Source organism: Miniopterus natalensis, chromosome 10, assembly GCF_054644295.1.
Source record: "Miniopterus natalensis isolate mMinNat1 chromosome 10, mMinNat1.hap1, whole genome shotgun sequence".
Classification (NCBI taxonomy): domain Eukaryota; kingdom Metazoa; phylum Chordata; class Mammalia; order Chiroptera; family Miniopteridae; genus Miniopterus; species Miniopterus natalensis.
This window is the reverse complement of record NC_142090.1, coordinates 11,861,392-11,881,076: the sequence shown is the minus strand read 5'-3', so window position 1 is coordinate 11,881,076 and position 19,685 is coordinate 11,861,392. Positions and strand designations below refer to the sequence as shown.

General features: G+C 38.4%; 1 protein-coding gene across 3 annotated transcripts in view; it reads left to right on the top strand.

The window, feature by feature from the left end:
- NUP205 (nucleoporin 205) overlaps window positions 1–19,685 on the top strand; it is a 64,492-nt gene that overhangs the window by 38,022 nt on the left and 6,785 nt on the right. For all 3 annotated transcript variants that reach the window (XM_087821003.1, XM_087821001.1, XM_087821002.1), the window contains exons 23-38: window positions 397–511; window positions 2,651–2,800; window positions 3,367–3,438; window positions 4,003–4,160; window positions 4,634–4,714; window positions 5,499–5,690; window positions 6,199–6,466; window positions 6,560–6,658; window positions 8,542–8,690; window positions 9,571–9,762; window positions 10,638–10,759; window positions 12,368–12,506; window positions 14,419–14,545; window positions 15,147–15,223; window positions 16,119–16,247; window positions 16,458–16,584. In XM_087821003.1, the coding sequence (XP_087677129.1) occupies window positions 397–511; window positions 2,651–2,800; window positions 3,367–3,438; window positions 4,003–4,160; window positions 4,634–4,714; window positions 5,499–5,690; window positions 6,199–6,466; window positions 6,560–6,658; window positions 8,542–8,690; window positions 9,571–9,762; window positions 10,638–10,759; window positions 12,368–12,506; window positions 14,419–14,545; window positions 15,147–15,223; window positions 16,119–16,247; window positions 16,458–16,584 (2,197 nt within the window). The remainder of the gene's footprint in view (window positions 1–396; window positions 512–2,650; window positions 2,801–3,366; window positions 3,439–4,002; window positions 4,161–4,633; window positions 4,715–5,498; window positions 5,691–6,198; window positions 6,467–6,559; window positions 6,659–8,541; window positions 8,691–9,570; window positions 9,763–10,637; window positions 10,760–12,367; window positions 12,507–14,418; window positions 14,546–15,146; window positions 15,224–16,118; window positions 16,248–16,457; window positions 16,585–19,685) is intronic.

Here is a 19,685-nt window from a genome sequence, read left to right as displayed (position 1 = left end):
TGGCTATGAAATGGTGCCTGGTACATGGAAAGCCTTTAATAAATATTTATGAAATGAATTAAAGTTACCTCCAAGTAATTTGCTACTAATAATAGTTAAAATACTAAAACTTATTAGTTAACTCTATGTGCATATATTTAGGGTGATTTCGAGATTAGTCCTACAGTAACGTCTTCATCACTCTCAATTGCGTTTTAATGTACCTTCTTGAGTTAGGTGCTGAGGATTGCTTATAACTCTGAGCTTCTGAGTTTGATGCTTGTGTTTACCCATTTTGCTTGAGTTGTTGAAGGGTCTTCGTTTCCACTTAATAGATCTAAGTTCACATTTTATCTCAAGATGTGTAACACAAAAAAACTGACTTTGGGATTTTCCTATTTTATTTTAATTTTGAAGGTGATATATCAGCTATGTGCGTGCTCTGATACATCTGGTCCTACTATGAGGTACTTGAGAACCAGCCAGGATTTCTTATTTTCTCAGTTGCAACATTTACCTTTTTCTAACAAAGGTAGGACATTACTTTTCCTTAAAACAAATTGGTAAAGTCCATGTTGAGTGGTTTTACTGATGTAACATTTGGAGGTTGTAGTTACACTTATGGAATTCTGTTCTCTTTTTGTTACTTGCTTGTTACGTTGAGTTGCTTTTGTAATTTGTGCTGAGATAAGACTGATGTTTTAGCTGCTAGCACAATATTATTTATTTTTTGAAAAATATATCTTTATTGATTTCAGAGAGAGGAAAGGAGAGGGAGAGAGAGATAGAAACATCAATGATGAGAGTCATTGATCGGCCACCTCCCGCACACCCCCAACTGGGGACCAAGCCCACAACCCGGGCATGTGCCCTGTCTGGGAATCGAACCCCCATCGCCTGAATCCCAGGTCCACGCTCAACCGCTGAGCCACGCCCAGCCGGGCTAGCACAGTATTATTTAAAAATAGTCTGTCAAAAATGGAATTTGATCGTTTTCCTAATAAATTTTTTAAATTGTGTTGAAGGCTAAGAAAATATATAAGAAAATTCTGGAAATTTAGATTCTTTTTGAGTAAAAATTGTTTTATAAAAATCTATTTACTTTTGTTTCTTGTGTATATATTGAAACTAATTAGGCCTTGAAATGAAAAATAGAAAACTAATTATGGTGTAAACTGTTTATAACTTAGTTTATTGATCTGACCAACACAATTCTCCCAGGCTGCCTATGCTTTATAGGATTCTACGTTATATAATTTTTGTTTTGATCAATTTTTAACAATTTTTTGAATTTATATTGTATCCAGACAGTGGTGGTCTGTTGAGTTTTAAAGTTTACTTTGTATCATCTTTATGTTATAGGAAATCCTTGCTCACTGATTTCACCATAAATTTTCATTACTAGTAATTATCAGCTTCTAATTTACTTTTTAGAGTCATGGTGTGAGAGACCCTTGGGAATTATCCAATGGAAAAATCTTTTTCACTTTATTTTCATAAGTGTATCTTGTTTTTAGACCTAAGATTTTGTTTATATAAGAAGCTTTTTAGAAACTCTTTTATGCTTAATTAGGAAGAAAAGTTAATCTTACCTATTATGATATCTGTTTTTAAAAAATTGATCTGGTGTTGCCCATTAGTAGTAGTACTAGTAGTAGTAGTGGTCATAGTAATATTTGGTGTGTTTTATGTTTATACTGTCACAATTTAGGACTTCAAATCCAGGTATATTAAAATAACATTGCATTAAAAAACTTACATAAGTGATTTCCAGCCCTAATTTTATACATATATATATATATTTTTTTTATTTATTTTTTTTTAAATTAAGTTTTAATATGCACAGAGGGGAGGGGGACTCAGTCCTTCTTGGGAGCTGCTTTTCAGGTGGCCTCACACTTTTCTTAATGAACTTGAGGGCCCAGTTGTCCTTACAGACCTTGACCTGCTCCATGGCTCTCTGCTCATAAGGGGTGAAGCCCACGCCTCTTGGATCATGTCCCATGCAGACTTGGTGTGCTTGGTGAGGTGCCCTCGGTGGCGACTGTGCCTTGGCTTGCTCACATTCTTGGTCACTTGTGGCCCTTCTTGAGGCCCCAGCCATGGGGTAGTGCAGAGCCGTAGCTGCCGCTCTTCAGTGGCTGCTGCTGCGGAAGGCACAACCCTAATTAATTATACGCTAAACGAACATCCTGGGTTATCTTAAGAGATATCATAAAGTCATACCATTTAAATTAATTTTAAGTTTTTGAAATAAATTTGTTTTGTGAAATAAAAATCAGACTATGACAGGTTTTTGATATTTTTAATTTAAAAATATTTTTATATATTTGAGATTTTTTTTTTAAGTATTATGTTCTGTATTAATGGCAAACTGTGGCAGACTCAGACTTCTGTGGATCTGTATGAAATTGTCCTGGTAACGAGACCTTGATTCTCTTGTTCTTCGCTTGCCTCTACTCATTTTTTATAAACATATGTTCCTTATTTTTCCCCCCCTTGGCATCTGTTTTTTGTTTTTTTATTTTACAGAGATAAATTATTATGTTGCCAAGTTTCATACATTATTAAGTATTTTACGTGGGAATATATCTGATGAGTTATGGAATTTAGGTCTGTTCTGGTCTTTGTTATTTTTCTGGGAAACTAAATGTAGGTGTTTATCTCCTAGAATATGAAATATCTATGTTGAACCAAATGTCGTGGCTGATGAAGACTGCCTCCATAGAGCTGAGGGTGACGTCTCTGAATCGGCAGCGGTCGCACACCCAGAGGCTCCTACACCTCTTGCTGGACGACATGCCAGTGAAACCATACTCAGGTGAGCGTGTGAGTGTCGGCGTTGCCCACGTGCTGCCACCTGGCCTGGGTGAAGCAAGCACAGGTCTGAGCCTTGGGCTGAGTGTGTGATTGTGGGCCAAACAAGCTCTTTCCGCCTTTAGAATTTCTTCCCTTAAAACACAACATTTTGAAATCATCCCGTAATTGTCATTTTATTACTGTTTGAAGCACCTAGATTTGCTATATGCATATACACAAATGTTCAGTGGAGTTGTCACACAGAGCCAGCGTGATCCAAGGTGTTTTAATATGTATTATATTTGCAAATTAAGCATAAGCTTTTCTAGTCGTCTCTTGGGCGTGATTGGGTCCTGCCCCTTTTGGAGTTCTGATTACCCTCTTTACAACTGCGACAGGGATCCTGGAGGGACAGAGGAATTAGAGGAATGTTCTGTCCTCATCATCTTTGCATTTTAATTATCTGTTTGCAAAGGGCTCTTTGACCTAGAAACAGTGACCTAGAAATAAAATACTTTGTTATTTTCAAATAAATTTTTACAAGTATGTTGTTCTCTTTCTGATCTGTTATTATTGATGCTCCAACAGATGGCGAAGGAGGCCTGGAAGATGAAGACAGGTCTGTCTCCGGGCTCCTTCACTTCGACACTGCTACAAAAGGTAAGCCCTGTGAGTCCATGGTAAATTTATAGTACGTATTAAATTGTTTAAAATGTCAAGAGGTAATTATGCCTGTGTCTTCAACTGGCATAGAAAAACTGTGGAAAGGATTGTCATCCAAAAAATGCTGTAACTAGGATGATAGGATGGAAAAAATATTTTTGCAAATGGATGTATTAAAAATAAGATTAAATTTTATTCAATTTTCTAGACTTCAGTTTGTAGACTAGTGCCTTTTCTTTTTAAAACATGTATCTTTACTGATTTCAGAGAGAGGAGAAGAGAGGGAGGGAGAAAGAAACATCAATGATGAAAGAGTCATTGATCAGCTGCCTTCTGTATACCCCCTGCTGGGGATCAAGCCTGCAACCTGGGCATGTGCCCTGATCAGGAATCGAACCACAATCTCCTGGATCCTAGGTCGATGCTCAACCACTGAGCCACGCCGGCTGGGCACTAGTGCCCTTTTTGAACATAGCACCACCTAGCTTTGACTTGAATATGGTGATTTGCTCTCCTCCTCTATGTCCCTAGTAAAATTGAACCACTTTTTATTATTGCCAGTACGTCGAAAGATTTTAAGTATTCTCGACTCGATTGACTTCAGTCAGGAGATCCCGGAGCCTTTGCAGTTGGATTTCTTTGATCGGGTCCAGATTGAACAGGTCATAGCTAACTGTGAACACAAGAATTTACGGGGACAGACGGTCTGCAATGTCAAGGTGAGGGTGGCTTTCAAGTGTGTGCAGTATCCGGTGGTTCAGACATCGAGTTATCAGACAAGAATACACGCATGCAGTGGCTGTTTTCCGATAGAGATACTAGTTTATTGGATCGTTGTTTTTAGTTTTCAAACAGCTGGGAAATCAGACTGCATAGACCACACTAACTTTACCTGTTTAAAAGATTCCTCATCCCCTTTCTCTTAGTAGCCATGCCACCCAGCTGTAACTATGGGGTGGTTTTAACCATTTAACTTTCTACCAGGTAAATGGTAATGGCCTCACTAGTAGGAGGAAAACAAGCAGGGCATGCTCTTTGGTACCACTCTCAAATGTGAGGGGTACCTGATGTTTAGATTATATAAAGGTGCCTGAAACTTTCTTCTCTAGGGCAGTTTATAGGAATTGCTAGGGGTTACTGTTCAGTCAGTGTTTGAAACGGTCTTTTTTTTCTCTCTTTACCCCTTTTATAGCTTCTTCATAGGGTTCTCGTAGCTGAAGTAAATGCCCTTCAAGGTATGGCAGCCATAGGACAGAGACCTCTACTAATGGAGGTAAGCCTATCGAGTCTGTTAGTGTTAACCTTTTAACCACGTTACTTAAATTGCCAGTTAGAAGACGACACAATAAATGGACTTGTAGTTCATTAATTAATAAATTACTTAAAAATTAAACTTTAATGGAATCTTTCATTTTTGACTTTATAACTTATAAACTGAACTGAAGCTACTATCTGTGTGCCAGAATAAATAACATTTTTTTTGCTAGGCTAGGTAAGGATTTGCAGCCTGTCCATATTGTATGTTAGACTTCACTTGCTCCCTATCAGTGAAGGAGGAGAGATTCATTTGTCAGCACAAGTGGGGCGTTATGGGTAAGAGGTCAGGTGGGAAGAACCATATACATGGAAACACAGCTGGCGAGGCCAAAGCAAGAAGCAAGAAATAAAAGACGTGTTAAGAAAACATGCCATTGAACTTGGGTTTGAGGAACTCTAGTGCTCCAAATTTAGTATAAGTGTATAGTTGCAAAGAGAAAGAAAGTGAGGTTATGAAAAAGCTGATTTCCACCCCTACCTGCTGTGCTCCCTGCCTTACACACACATACACATACACATACACACCCCCAGCCACATGCACACAGCCATATATATTATTTTTCATAGCACTGGCCACCAGTATAACATGGAAAGTTGTCTATTGATTGGCATACATGTGGAATGTTTCCAAAATATACTATAAATGTTTCAGATAAACTGACAGTGAAAAAATAGGAACCTGTTGGTAAAATACTTTATTTGCCATGTGTTAACCTTCAATTCAATTTCTCTGGCTTTAGGAAATCAGCACTATACTCCAGTATGTGGTAGGAAGAAACAAGTTGTTGCAGTGTCTTCATGCGAAACGGCATGTGCTGGAGTCATGGCGGCAGCTGGTAGAAATTATACTAACAGCTTGTCCCCAGGACCTCATTCAGTCAGAGGACCGACAGCTGATTATTCGAGATATTTTACAGGATGTGCATGATAAGGTGATATACTTCCCCAATTACTTCCTACTGCTGAACAAATATTTATATATGTGTAGTTTGCCAAACTCCTTTTTTTCCATTTTAGATTAGGAATAGATATACTTGTGCAATACCACAACTATATCTTTCCTTGAGAAGGGTTTTAATTCTGTACAGTAGTCACTCTCAACCAGAGTGTGTATCAGAATTATCTAGGGAGTTTTTTAAAAATGCGCATGATCACATTTTACCCCAGACCTACTGAATGGGACACTCCAGTGGTGAGGCCATTTATGTGATTTGCCGTTAAAAACCTGTAGGGAATTGTGATAGGAATTCCTTCTGGTTAAAAACATGTGTTACCCAGCATCATATTTAAATTTCTCTCTCTATATTAGCTTTTATTTTCTTTGAACAGTACAATGCTATTCTTGTATTCTTACGGTAGTTGCAAAGCTGAGCATGTATAAAGCGTATTAATGACTGACTGAAAGCAGGGTCCTCACTCTGGTTGTCTTTCTGCTTTAAGATCCTGGATGATGAAGCAGCGCAGGAGTTAATGCCGGTGGTAGCAGGTGCTGTGTTCACCCTGACCGCCCACCTAAGCCAAGCCGTTCGGACGGAACAGAAGCAGCCGTTAGCCTCTGGACTGGGAGAGACCCATTACCCTTTCATACTCGATAGTTCTTTCGCCTCCCTTCCTCCAGCACAGAACCCAGTGGTGGATTTCGCTTCTATTGGAGATTCTTCACTTCACATCATATTGAAGAAACTCTTAGACTTCATTTTGAAGACGGGTTTGTTCATAGAAATTTTCTGTAAATTATTGCTTTTGTGTTTGTTTTAACTTTAGTTTGAAAAAAGGTTTTTACTTTACTATATCTCCCTAGGTGGCGGGTTCCAGCGAGTAAGGACACACCTGTATGGCTCTCTGCTTTATTACCTACAGATGGCCCAGAGACCAGATGAACCAGACACCTTAGAAGCAGGTAGAATTAGATAGATCTCTGATCTCTTCCGGCTTTAGAGATTGGTTCAAGTTTTAAAAATCACTTTTCCATCTTTTGTGTAAGCAAAGCTATAATAAACGAGTCTTCATGGAATCATTAAAGGGCTTAGTCTAAAGTAGAGGAAGAATGTTTAGTTCTCTAAAATTATGTCGGTGATACATAGTACTGTGAAAACAGATCCTCAGATACGACCTTAACTTATGTTTTTGTAACTCGCTCTCTCGCCTCTGGTCCACTGCACCACATGCTGTAGTGTGTGCACCCTTTCCTCCTTTGTGGGGCACCCGGTACACGTCGAGGTGAATCTTTACAATGGCTGTTTCCCTGAGCATGGAAGTGACGTTATTTTACAGTTAGCTTTATTCATAGGCATTTGAAGTATTTCTAATTTTACTATCAAAACATGTTGCATCAAATATTCTTTTATAGGCCTGTGTATTTTTCAAGAATACTTCACAGTGGAATTCTCATGACAGCAGTGCACAGTTTTCTTTTGGTAGATTCTCTCGAGTGCCCTCCCCTGGTTACATGCTCCTCAATAGCATACACATGTCTTTTTTGGACTAATGGGAGGTTTTTCTTGGGCAGAGTCCAAGTAGAATTTCTTGTTCAGAAGATATGCGTATTTAAAATATTGATAAATGTTGCTTTCTAAAAGGTAGTTCCCATTTTTAATTAATAGTAATAAGCTGGATTCTTTTGTCTCCAGGTATGAAAACAGACCAGTCAGTATATAATACTTACTCTATGCCAGAGCTGTTCTGCTATTTAGGAACTTGTTACAAGCACCTTCTGATAATGGTCTCCTTGTGCCCTTCAGAGAATCCTTATGAGTATTTGTTATTTTGTACATAGGTTCTTAAAAACCACTCTGTGTGTAAGACCCAGATTATCTCCTATTATTCTTTACTGACTATATCTTTTTGCATAACATTTTTCTTAGAAAGTACTAATAGCCAAATGATATATTTATGGAAATGTCCTACCCACTTAAATAAGGCACAAAAATATTTTAAGGTCATTAATAATAATAAAAGAATAGTTCAGAGAAGCTTTTTAAACAAATAGAAACCTTTTTTTTAGGGAGTGAGAGGAATGTGGATCCCACTCCCTCTCCCCGCAACACAACTCCCCCATTTTCCTCTAAAATTTTTAACATTGTATTTAGTTGAATTGGCAAAAATCACCACTTAACCACTAGGTGGCGCTCTACATCATGATTTAGTTAAGCAGTGTGACCTGAAAGAAAATTCTGTTTTTAATTTTCAAATGATCTAGTTTTAGAATAATTTCATCACTTAATTACTTTTTTAGTCATAATTAGTTCTTATTTTCACTTATTTTAAGTAGCAAAGTACTTTTCCTCCTAGGTAATAGTGTTTTTAAGTTTTAAATTAGAAATATTAAATTGAATAAATATTTACTGAGCAACATACTTTTGTGCCAGACACTGTAGCTACTTTCTATTTTGTTTTTAAACAAAAACTGAATTTTAATGTTTATATACTTATTTTTTCATGCCACTTTTACTGTGTTTTGAATATAACCATATATACTGGATACCAGACAGCCATTTTCCCTGTTTTGTGTAAAAGGAATCTGACTTACAGAGACTAAATAACTTGCTTGTCTGACAGATCTGAGCATTAGAATTCAGTTTTAAGTTTTCTCCATTTGGTTCTCTTGAATGGTATTTCTCTTGACCTTAACACCTCACGTCATCATATTTTTGTCTTTATGTGATTTGTAATTTTTCCTTATTGTAATTTGATAGATAATCCCTACCAGCATATTGTGCATAAAGTGTAATAATTCAGTGACCAAATTGGAGTATTTTAATTTTTCCTGTTTAACTCTTTTAGCCAAAAAAACCATGTGGGAAAGGTTGACAGCCCCTGAAGACGTGTTTAGTAAATTACAGAGAGAAAACATAGCCATCATTGAGAGCTACGGTGCCGCCCTCATGGAAGTGGTCTGTCGAGACGCTTGTGATGGTCATGAGATTGGAAGGGTACGGTAGCTCCTGTTTAGTATTATAATTGAATAAATATTTTGTCTTATTAAGGTATAAACTGATTCAACTTTTCAAATGTATGTTACATACTGAGAATTTTTTCTAGAATGTATTTTAGTGAATTTGCTTATTTGCTATAATTTGGAATTTTTATTTTGTTTAGTCATATGTTTTGCTTACTTCTGTTTAGAATCTCAGTTCAGGATTTTCCCTCAGAATAATCTTTTTGCTAATTTTGAGGTTGGCCTGACACTGGTAGAAACAACAGAGATGGTGCAGACAACTTCCTGCTAGTGGGAAATTATGTAGCATGTGAACCATGTTGTTGAAAACCATGAGAAACAGGATTTTAAGAAATGGGGTAAAATATAAACTGTAGTAAATTCTCAATTATATTTAAAGAAAATGCTTCTGTTCTTATGCATAGAAAAAAGACTGGGAGGAGATAGACCAAATTGGATTAACTGTGTTTATCAGACTGTTTATCAGATTATGTATTTCCTATATACTTTTCTATGTTTTCTATAATGAGTGTGTAAAATTTTGCCATTAGGAAAAACAAGGCTATTTTAAAAAAATCTTTGCTCCAGCAAGTAATGTTTAGATTATGCTGAAATATATTTAATGCCATTATTTTAATGTATTAGGTTTTATTACAGAAATAAAACTTCATCTTGAAAATTTTTCTTTTATTAAACCAATCAAAATTTTGGGTATGTAGCTTTCAATTTCTCAAACTCAACAAAATAAGAAAGTTTTATTGCAAGCAACGATTCTCTTTGTAAGAAAAGTTCTGAATATTTCCAGATGAAGGCCATTTCTATCTCCAAGTTTGGTAGCCACCTGGTCCATGTCTTGCACTGTGATTTATCTTCAGATGCTGGCACTGGCTCTACTTGATCGGATCGTCTCTGTGGACAAGCAGCAGCAGTGGCTCCTGTACCTGTCCAACAGTGGCTACTTGAAGGTGCTTGTGGACAGCTTGGTAGAAGATGATCACACTCTGCAGAGCTTACTCACGCCACAACCGCCACTTTTAAAAGCCCTTTATACTTATGAATCCAAAATGGTAAGGCTTTATATTCATTTGAAGTTAGATCAGCCACCCGTTTCCTGGGGTGATAGATGTAGTAAAGAACATTACTGTGAAATAATACCTTTGGAATATTTCCATCATGTAAGCCGAATCATTCTAAGGAGTTTTGAATTTGGGGACTTGTGCTAGAAATGTATCTTCTAAGCCTGCCAAAGTGGAGTGGAAATGATTCTTAGAGGGTTAGTTAGATAGCGGGACTGCTGCCTACTAAGGTTGCTGGTGGCGGCGAATGAAGTGACACTCAGTGCTCTGTGAGGAAGGCAGGGAGCCAGGTTGTCCTTACATGACAAGATTCTGGCACAGTAGTTGCCTCCTGGACATCCCAATGTAGATGTGCTGGTTCTAGTTTAAACACAGGATTTTTAGTGCAGTCTTTAATTCATCATTTCCTTTACTCCAAATCTGTTTCCTCCTGCTTAAAAATATTACAGTGTCATAATAATAGAAGCACTAAAGTCTTACATTGTTTATTAACTTTCCCCCCCTCCATTTATTTATTCAACAAGTGTTTATTAAATACTTATAAGCCAGGTGTGGCACCAGGCACTAGGGGATACAGCCGTGGGCAAAATGGACAGCCTTCCCTACCCTCTATGAGCCCTCATGATGATAACAGAAGCTACTGTTCAGTTGGATACTTATTTTGTGCAAAACATTGTATACGGCACTTCATATATGCCATGCCATTCAGTCCTCAAAAAATCCTATGAGAAAGGTGGTATAATGTGTCCCTTCAGACCCAGCCCAGAATTCCTCTTCAGTAATGGTGCCGTCAGAGAGTCTCCTTTTTATCTGAGGCCCTTGGGTATGATTTCTGCAGTGATGATTTTCCTTTGGTGACTTCCTAGGCATTTCTCACAAGAGTGGCTAAGATACAACAGGGCGCTTTAGAGCTGCTGAGGTCGGGGGTGATTGTGAGGCTGGCGCAGTGCCAAGTCTATGACATGCGCCCAGAAATGGACTCGCAGGGGTAAGTGTCCACATAGATTGTTTTGTTCTCCGAGAAGGATTATTAAGGAAAAAAAGAAATTCCAACATAATTTTGCTACTGGTTTATAATTCTGTCTGAGCAGTACTCTTTTATCTTGATGGCTTTTTGGTGGGGCAGGGGGGTCATACATCCCTGCCGTTTACTAATGAATGCAAGTTGCTAATAAGGGTAAAAGTGGCTGTCGACCTAAAAGCTTTCCATTTTAGAACAGTGATGTAAGAGGGAAATGGGAGACCATTTGTTAGTAAATGCCCCCCGCAACTTTGTTTTGCTCAGTAGAAATACATGTTTTCAGTCACAGTGGTCTTTTAAAGTATCATCATGAAATTATAATTTGTTGTGGATTTTGTATTCCTGATGACTGGAATAGCAGTTTATATTTTTCTCATTTTATCATTTTACCAGCTGCTTGCTAATTTCAAAGCTTCCGATCAAATTATTTTAAGTTTCAGGCTTTCTAGCAGATTTCCCAGTTCAGTTTGAATATGGGGTGGTTGTTTTTTTGTCTACATGGCTGCAACATTGTTAGGCAAATAGCCTGCCCTCCTAGCAGCAAACAATACTTAGGTCAGTTTCTCTAATTTTCTTCAAAAAATCCAGTGTCAAATTGAATATTTGAGGTTTTCAGGATTAACTGTAGAACTATTTTACCTCCAAAATTTTTTAATATTGCATTTTAAAGTTTTAAACATGAGAGTTACTATTTTTATCCTATGTGAAGAGCATTGAGTTCATTATGTTGTTCAGATCATGGCACTTGTCTGTGCAAAGCCTTTCTCTTATTATTATTTCTTTAAATATATCTTTATTGATTTCAGAGAGAGGAAAGGAGAGGGAGAGAGAGAGATAGAAACATCAATGATGAGGAGTCATTGATGGGCTGCCTCCTGCACGCCCCCGACTGGGGATCGAGCCCGCAACCCGGGCATGTGCCCTGACCGGGAATCGAACCCCAATCACTTGGATCCTAGGTTGATACCCAGCTGAGCCACACCCAGCCGGGCCTTTCTCTTATTTTATTTCCCTTTATTCTCATATTCTGCTTCTATTCCCTTCTCTTCAGCAGGCAACTGATTTTCTTTAGTCTAAAACCTTAAATGTAAACATTTACAGTAAGTAATAGTTTTATTAATATAATGATCTGAGACTTAATCTTAAAAGTCAAGTGAGTTTTACAACCTCATTTTTACTTAAAATTTAAAAAACAAAAAACAAAATGGACTACAAATGTAGATTCCCTTGTGGCTTTGGGTACAGGAGAGGGAAATTTGGGGAAGGACTTGTTTTTATCTATTTCTTACTTATAGTCTCTATGGCCACAGGGAACATTTAGAGTGGGATAAATATGTTTAGGAAATTTCAAGCATTGTCTTTTCAAATTATGCAGACTTTCTTACTAAGATTTTTCAAAATGTAAGAAACTTCTGTGGTTTTCCTGTCTCTGTGGGATGCAGAGTACTCATCAGTAGCTCCGTACCTTGAAGCCACCTGCGGTGGTTTGCCATGGAGGAGGGCGGTCAGGGACGTGTGAGTGGACCTTAACCCTTGCACTGTTGCTCTCTTCTTGTTCGTTGGAAATGAATGAAGCATGTTTGGCATGAGGGACCCCCCAGTGTTCATCCCAACTCCAGTGGACCGGTACCGTCAGATTCTTCTTCCAGCTCTCCGCTTGTGCCAGGTCGTCCTCACGTCCAGCATGGCCCAGCACTTGCAGGCAGCAGGGCAGGTAAGGGGAACCTTAGCATAGAAATCGGCTTGTGCCAAATCCTCAGGTTGCAAATGCAGAAGGCCTAGGCCTAGGCCGCAGGAGTGAATTTACCACAGTTACCTGTTCGTGGCACACCCGGGTATCGAAAACAGGCTGCTGTACTTTACTCTGCGCTTCATCGGCCTGTTTTTATACTTTTGTTTGAATGAAACACCACAGCTAATTAATAGAGCAATGAGATAGAAAGCAGGAGATCTAAATTTGTTCTTCAGTAAAAGGAAGCTGTTGTGATAGGAATAAGCTGGCTTCTAAAATGTAATTTAACCAGTACTTATTGAGAGAAGGCGGTACACTGCGTTAGGCCTTGCAGAAAATACAAAAGATAGATGATATGCCACATTTCGTTGTGATATTTAGAGGATGAACTGATTTAAGTAAGTGAATTTTCAAACTCATAAAAAATTTTGAGCACCAGAAATTAGTTTTATTTTCACTGTTTTTTGGTAAACCTTCAAAAATACATATATAGGGTATCCCCCCAAAATGTAGACACATACTTTGAATAAGTATAAAGGAAGTGTTTATTAAAATACATTTCATTTTCAAAATTGAGCTCTCAGCTGTTGAAGTGTGTATGAATATTTTGGGGACACCTGTATTTATTTCTTTAAACTAGTAATACAGTATCTCTTTTAGCCTTTCACTGATTAATTAGGCTCTTCATTATGAACCTATAGTCTTATTGTATTGCTCTATTACTGTGATCCTCTCAGGAACTGTGTCCGAATAATTTGTGGTAGTTTTGTCCGCTTCTTCTGCCATCGGGTGAGGCTGACCTCGCTAAGATAGAGGGCTGCTGTGCCTGACATGGCACCTTATTTATACTCCATCTGTCTAGGTGACAGCCTTCCCCTTTCATACCTGGCCTTCAAGCCAGTTCTTTGAAACTCAAAGACTTCCCTTGTCTTCTACTCTAAGATTAAGATGTTTTAGTAGAAATTGGCCATTGTGGTATAAGATATTGGTTCCCTAATACCAGTCTTTTACTGACTGTAAGCAGAATCCCCTAAGGAGCGTCTTTGAAAAATACAGATTACTGTGTTCCACGTCCAGTGATTATGGGCCAAGACCAGGACTCTGAATTTAAAACATAAAGGGGGCACAATTCCTGAGTGATTCAGATGTTCAGCTTGTTTGGGCATCGTCTCTGCGAAGGCATTTATGATCAAGTTGAGGAGACTTGTATATGAAAACAATTAGCATCCTCCGTGGCTGTTCACTGTGAATGCCAGGTGGAAGGGCAGAGTTCGAAGGTCAGAGTTTTTATCGCAGTCACTTTATCCAAAGGAGAAGTAAACAAAAGCTTTTATGTGATTGTCCCCAGGTCGCACTAGTCAGGCTGTCATAGAACAACTTCAATAACTCATTTCAATATCTGCTCATTTAAAACTCATGTTCTAGTTCCATTTGGACAAAAATAAAAGAAATAAAATAAGAGTCAAATGATAGTTTTCATACGCTAGTTCTAAGTTATATTATACTCTTATACAGTAGCCTCTAAATATATCAGTTTTTAAAATTTATTGATTGATTTTTAGAGAGAGGAGGGGGGGAGGAAGTGAGACATTGATTTGTGGTTCCATTTATTTATGCATTCATTTGATCCCATATGTGCTCTAACAGGATCAAACCCACAACCTTGGCATATCAGGATGACATTCTAACCAACTGAGCTAGGCTAAATATATTAGACTTAACTTTCTTAAGAATTTTAGGTAAATGTTTGCTGCTTGAAGAAATGAACTATGTAAGCACAAAAGACAATTGCATGTCTAATATTGGTTTTCATTACATTGAATTGCTTGCTTCAGAATTTATAATGTTTTACTCTTTTGCCTGTGTCTTTGTTTCTCCCTTTTTCTTGGCGTAGGTGTTGCAGTTTATCATTTCACATTCCGATACCATACAAGCCATCCTGCGCTGCCAGGACGTCAGCGCCGGGTCTCTGCAGGAGCTGGCTCTGCTCACGGGCATTATCAGTAAAGCAGCACTTCCCGGTGAGTTGAGTGTGTTGAATCGACTTTTAATAATTCTTTACAGACTGGCGTACACACTTAATAGAATGAGATTTAATTGCTCTCTAGCTATATGCGACTTATGTGAAATTGTCACTAACAGAGTTCATTGCCTTTTTAGAAGTAAAAGTTTATGTTTATAAAAATGATATCTGCTCATATAAAAAATGCAGAGTCCAAGATAATAATTAACACTCAAAATCCTACTACGTAGAAATTACCAAAAGTTAACATTTGGTAAGTAGCTTTTCAAACATTGTTCTGTTTGAACAATGCTCATATGTACATAAAAGAGAGAAAAATGGAGACATACTGAGGTAATTTATAAGTAACTTGCTGCTGAGTTTAGGAAATTTAAAATTTTATCTCAAAACCGTAAAAAGTGCCCTTTCAAATAATGCATTAAATCTAGATTTAGATTGCATATGAATCGTTGTAATATTTCTCCAAACTCCCTCTTGGCAGTCAGAGTATGTTTATGCACATAAAGAAAATAAAATACTAGAACTGCTCTTCCTAGCTTTTTGATGGTTTTGTTTTCTTGATTATGAAACTACATTTAAAAGCATTCCAAATTTTCTAGGTATATTAAGTGAACTGGATGTTGATGTAAACGAAGGATCCCTAATGGAGCTACAGGGGCACATTGGAAGATTCCAGGTAACTGACTTTTAGTTAAAGAGCAGCTGTGAGACATTCAACAAAGTGCAGCAGTCCCTTCACTCATCTTCCGCAGTCTGTTCCCTGGATTTGGGTGAACCCTTTCAACAACTTTAATTATTCTTTCTTGTCTCTAAATAACATGCTTATATCGCTACCACTTTATTCGGTTTGGGGAATCACCTATTGCCTTCCCCCGAGGAGGCTGAGAACTCGATCTCTTTATTCCTTTTCTTCCATCTTAAAATGTATACGTTTCTTATAACCCCCAACTCAACATAATTATATCATAATTTTGATTGGATCAGTGTGTAGTGTTACGTTATTACTGTGTGATTGTCATGGACAGTATGTTACTTTTCTGTGTAACACTGTTTTCCTCAGAGTAAATAAATTTTTTTAATTGCTTGGTTTTTAGGTTTTTATTTCTGTCACCCACTCTTCTCTAATTGTGTAATCTCCTATCAATATATTTAAACAGATAGCTTATCAATTAGATATTTTATCCCAGTCTTTCTGGGAGCCTCCTGGCCTGCTTTGACCATCTTCACTTTTTATGGGCTGCAGAATAATTATATTTATGTACTAGAGTTTATAGCCCATTGTTTTTGATACAGTGATTTTCTTAACCAACCCTTTTTTCATGTACTGTTTTTCAAGTTTCCAGAAGTAAATGTTGCCATCAGCATTTTTATGTACAAAGTTTTAAACTGTCGATTAAATAATGTAACTGGTATCATTAGTTCCAGTTGACACATACTGCAATAAGAAATCAGACACTTTAAAGAGTAATTCTACTCCCCACTGAGTATTTCTTTTTTATATCCCTCAAGAAAGAGAGGTTGCTAATTTTAGTGTTTAGCTAGATATGAACAAAATGTCTTTTCTTTTTTAGCGCCAATGCTTGGGACTACTGAGTCGCTTTGGTGGCTCTGACAGGCTCCGTCAGTTTAAATTTCAAGATGATAATGTGGAGGGAGACAGAGTGATGAAGAAAGATGAGATCGAACTGGCGATGCAGCAGGTAAGAGGAGCGAAGTTGTATACCTGTTGTTTAAGATTTTTATGTGTTTAGAAATATTTGATAAAGGTAACATTTGAGCAGTTTTACAAATTGATTTATAACTTTGTTGTAATTTTACAAATTGATCAGAACTTTGTTCTTCAGGTTGGTATTTCCATGATGTTAGAGCATCTGGGAGCTGATATTTTTGTCACTGCCCTTCCATTGTAGATTTGTGCCAATGTCATGGAATACTGCCAGTCCCTCATGTTGCAGAGCTCCCCCACCCTTCAGCACGCCGTGTGCCTCTTCACCCCGAGCCTGTCGGAAACCGTTAACAGAGATGGGCCCCGGCAAGGTGAGGCTCCTCTCTCTCTCTCTGTATCTGAAGAACTAGGTTGTTATGATTGTGACAGGCTCTAATCAGCTCCAGTAAGACGTGGTGTCTTCTTTATGAGTAACAGTGGGAAACTTTAGAGCAACTTTAAGAAGGAGTGGCGAGGCGGTACTGTTTTCAGACCTGTGGATAGGCTGGGAGCTTGAGAGAAGAGAGAAGTTCTAGATTTTCTGAGGATAAATCTAGAAGAGTCTTCTGGCCAGAGTATAGTTTCGAATAGTACTTGAGATCCTAAAGGAAGGAACTAGGATTGCAGGGTAAGCTAGCTGAGTGAGAAATATGAAAATGTGACAGCCTCGTTCTCTCCAAACATGTATTAGACTGTTTGGGACCCTGTAATCAGTCCCTGTGACGCGTCGGTGTTTCCCTCGGCCTTTTTTTTGTTCTTTCCCTTAAATCTTTTCAACTGATCTCTCTTCTAGTTCACTTATCTTTTCCTCAGTCAGCCCCATCTGGCTCTTGAGTTTTTATTTCAGAAATGGTCTTTTTTATTCCTAGAATTTTCATTTGTTTTGTGTGTGTTTTTTAATATCATTTATATTTTCTCTACTGAGATCTCCTATGGATTTTATTGATTATGAGCATATGTTGTTTTCTCTTGGTTAGGATAGTCAGAACAGCTACTTTGAAACCCTCATTCCCTAATTTCCAACATCTGGGTCACCTGAGATTAGACTTGATTGGTTTTCTTGTCTCTTGAGAGTGTCTTCCATTTTCTTAGTTGTTCGTATGCTGGGTAATTTTAAATTGTACACTGCACTCCCTACCAGTGTCTCTCTGCTTCTGTTCACTCTGGTAGCGCCAGGTAGTTGTTTCTGTATTGCTTGTTGGTCTTCTACCTGTTGTCTGGTATGACTTTAGCTTGTCATATTTGGAAACAGAAGTCCTTCATATCTAATTAGATACTTTTACTTAAAGACACCTTTTATTCACTGATTCTTTTGGAGAGTAGTCTTACTTAGGTAAGAATATGTCTTAAAGATATTGAGGAAGTAGTATTAAATCATTTAGACTGGAGATATAAAACAATATGACTTAAGCAAATTAGTTCTACATAGTTCTAGTTTTGTCCTATATTCAGAAAGTTTGCTTCCAGGAAGATCGCTAGAATTAAAAGGTGCCACCCTGGGAAGAGTCCCACTTTGGGGCAATACTGATCCCGGCCTGCACTCACTGGGTGGTTCAGCAGAGGTGAAAGGTAAAAGATCGCTTTCACTTTGGAATGATTGGCAGTCCTACTCCAAATCCCTCATTCAGAACAGTGGTTTGCATATCACCCAGCAGTGACATTTAACCGTATCTCTCCCCTCTCCCTCTGGCAATTTGTGAATGAATATGAATCTGTATAAATCTTGTAGGTCTGGATGGAGACTCTGCTTCAAGAGGGCAATCCTGCTCTTCCCCCTTCAATCTAACACTTTAAAAACAAATTTAACTCAAACATGAGATTTTCAGACCAAATCGGAATTTTGTCATATATTCTTCAAAAACATTAGTCATATGCTAATAACGATCAGTAATAATTATTAAAACTTCACTTAGTGTATTGTCATTTGAGCCAATCTTTCACAAACTATTATAATTCTTCGATCTTTAATACTTAAAGATGAACTCTATAAAGCCTTATAAATTGATCTTTATTCTCCCTCAGGCTTTTTAAAGAGTTAAAAACCATATTTTCCTCTGCCAGTTCTAGACACAGAGTGGACAGGTGTGTGGTAGGTCCGAGAACACTGAGTTATAGAGACGCCGTTGAACCTACTGGTTAAGAACACAGGCTGGTGATGAACTGCCTGGATTTGCATCCCAGTTCTACAAGTGACTATTTGCATGATTTCAGAAAAATCATTTACCCTCTTCATGCCCTGGTTTCTTTATAAAAGGGTAGTAGACAAATCTGCTCCAATGAATTATTGTAAGGATTGAATGTGTTACTATACGTGAAGTGCTTTATTTTTAAATATATCTTTATTGATCTCAGAGAGAGGAAGGGAGAGGAAGAGAGAGAGAGAAACATCAAAGATGAGAGACTCATTGATCGGCTGCCTCCTGGACGCCCCTGATTGGGGATGGAGCCCACAGCTCAGGCATGTGCCCTGACAGGGAATTGAACTGCGATCTTCTAGATCCTAGGTCGATGCTTAGCCCCTGAGCCTCAACTGGCCGGGCTTTGTGAAGTGCTTTAGAACAGTGTCTGGCACTTAGAATTACCTGAGTGTTAGCTGTTGTTACTTTCATTCTTGCTTTTGTTACTGTTTCGTCATTTAGTTTATTTACAATACTTGTGACCCAGGGACCCTCCCCTGTAGCGCCTCTGCTGCCTAGACCTCAAGATCTTTCCTGTGGGATCTGTTTCTGTAGTGAAATTTTCTGTGAGCCATCCTCACCTGATGTCTACGTCTGTTAGCCTCTGAACACTAATGTTTTCTAGACTTGAGCATGTTAGTGTGTGAGAACTCCTGAGATGCAATGGAGTAATCTCAGCATTAGACCGGACCGTCCTCTGTGGATATCTTCCTGCCAGGAGAGATATCACACACCTGTCATCTGGGGACCAGGGTACATAAGTTCACCGGGAGGAGGCTCTGTAGAGATGACTTGTATTGTAAAGACTGCCACACCTCCGCTGAAGACTGGAACGGGAAACCTGGCAGGTCAGATGATTCTGGGATATCCTGGTCGGTGGCAGCATCCCTGACAAAGGGACTGTTCTCTCTCTTCCCCTTCACACGAAGACCTATGAGACCTAGCTTTGGAGCAAAGCTAAGGGAGGTGGTAGTGAAGGAAGCAGATACAGATCTCTCCTTTGGTATTCATGGCAATTAGGGGCATTAAACGACGATTATCTCCATACTGAACTTGAAGTTACTAAGGTTTCTCGAGAAATCCCTCATCATAGAGGAAAGTGCGGTTTGCCACCCACAGGCTGTCTGTAGAGCAGCAGTGCTGTTGCTCTAGCTCTTCCCTCAGCAGGCGGCATCTCTGACACCTCAGTTCCTGTTACCTTCATCAGAAGGTAGTCAAGTAAAAGGCAGATCGTTTCGTTTTGTTTTGCTACCCAA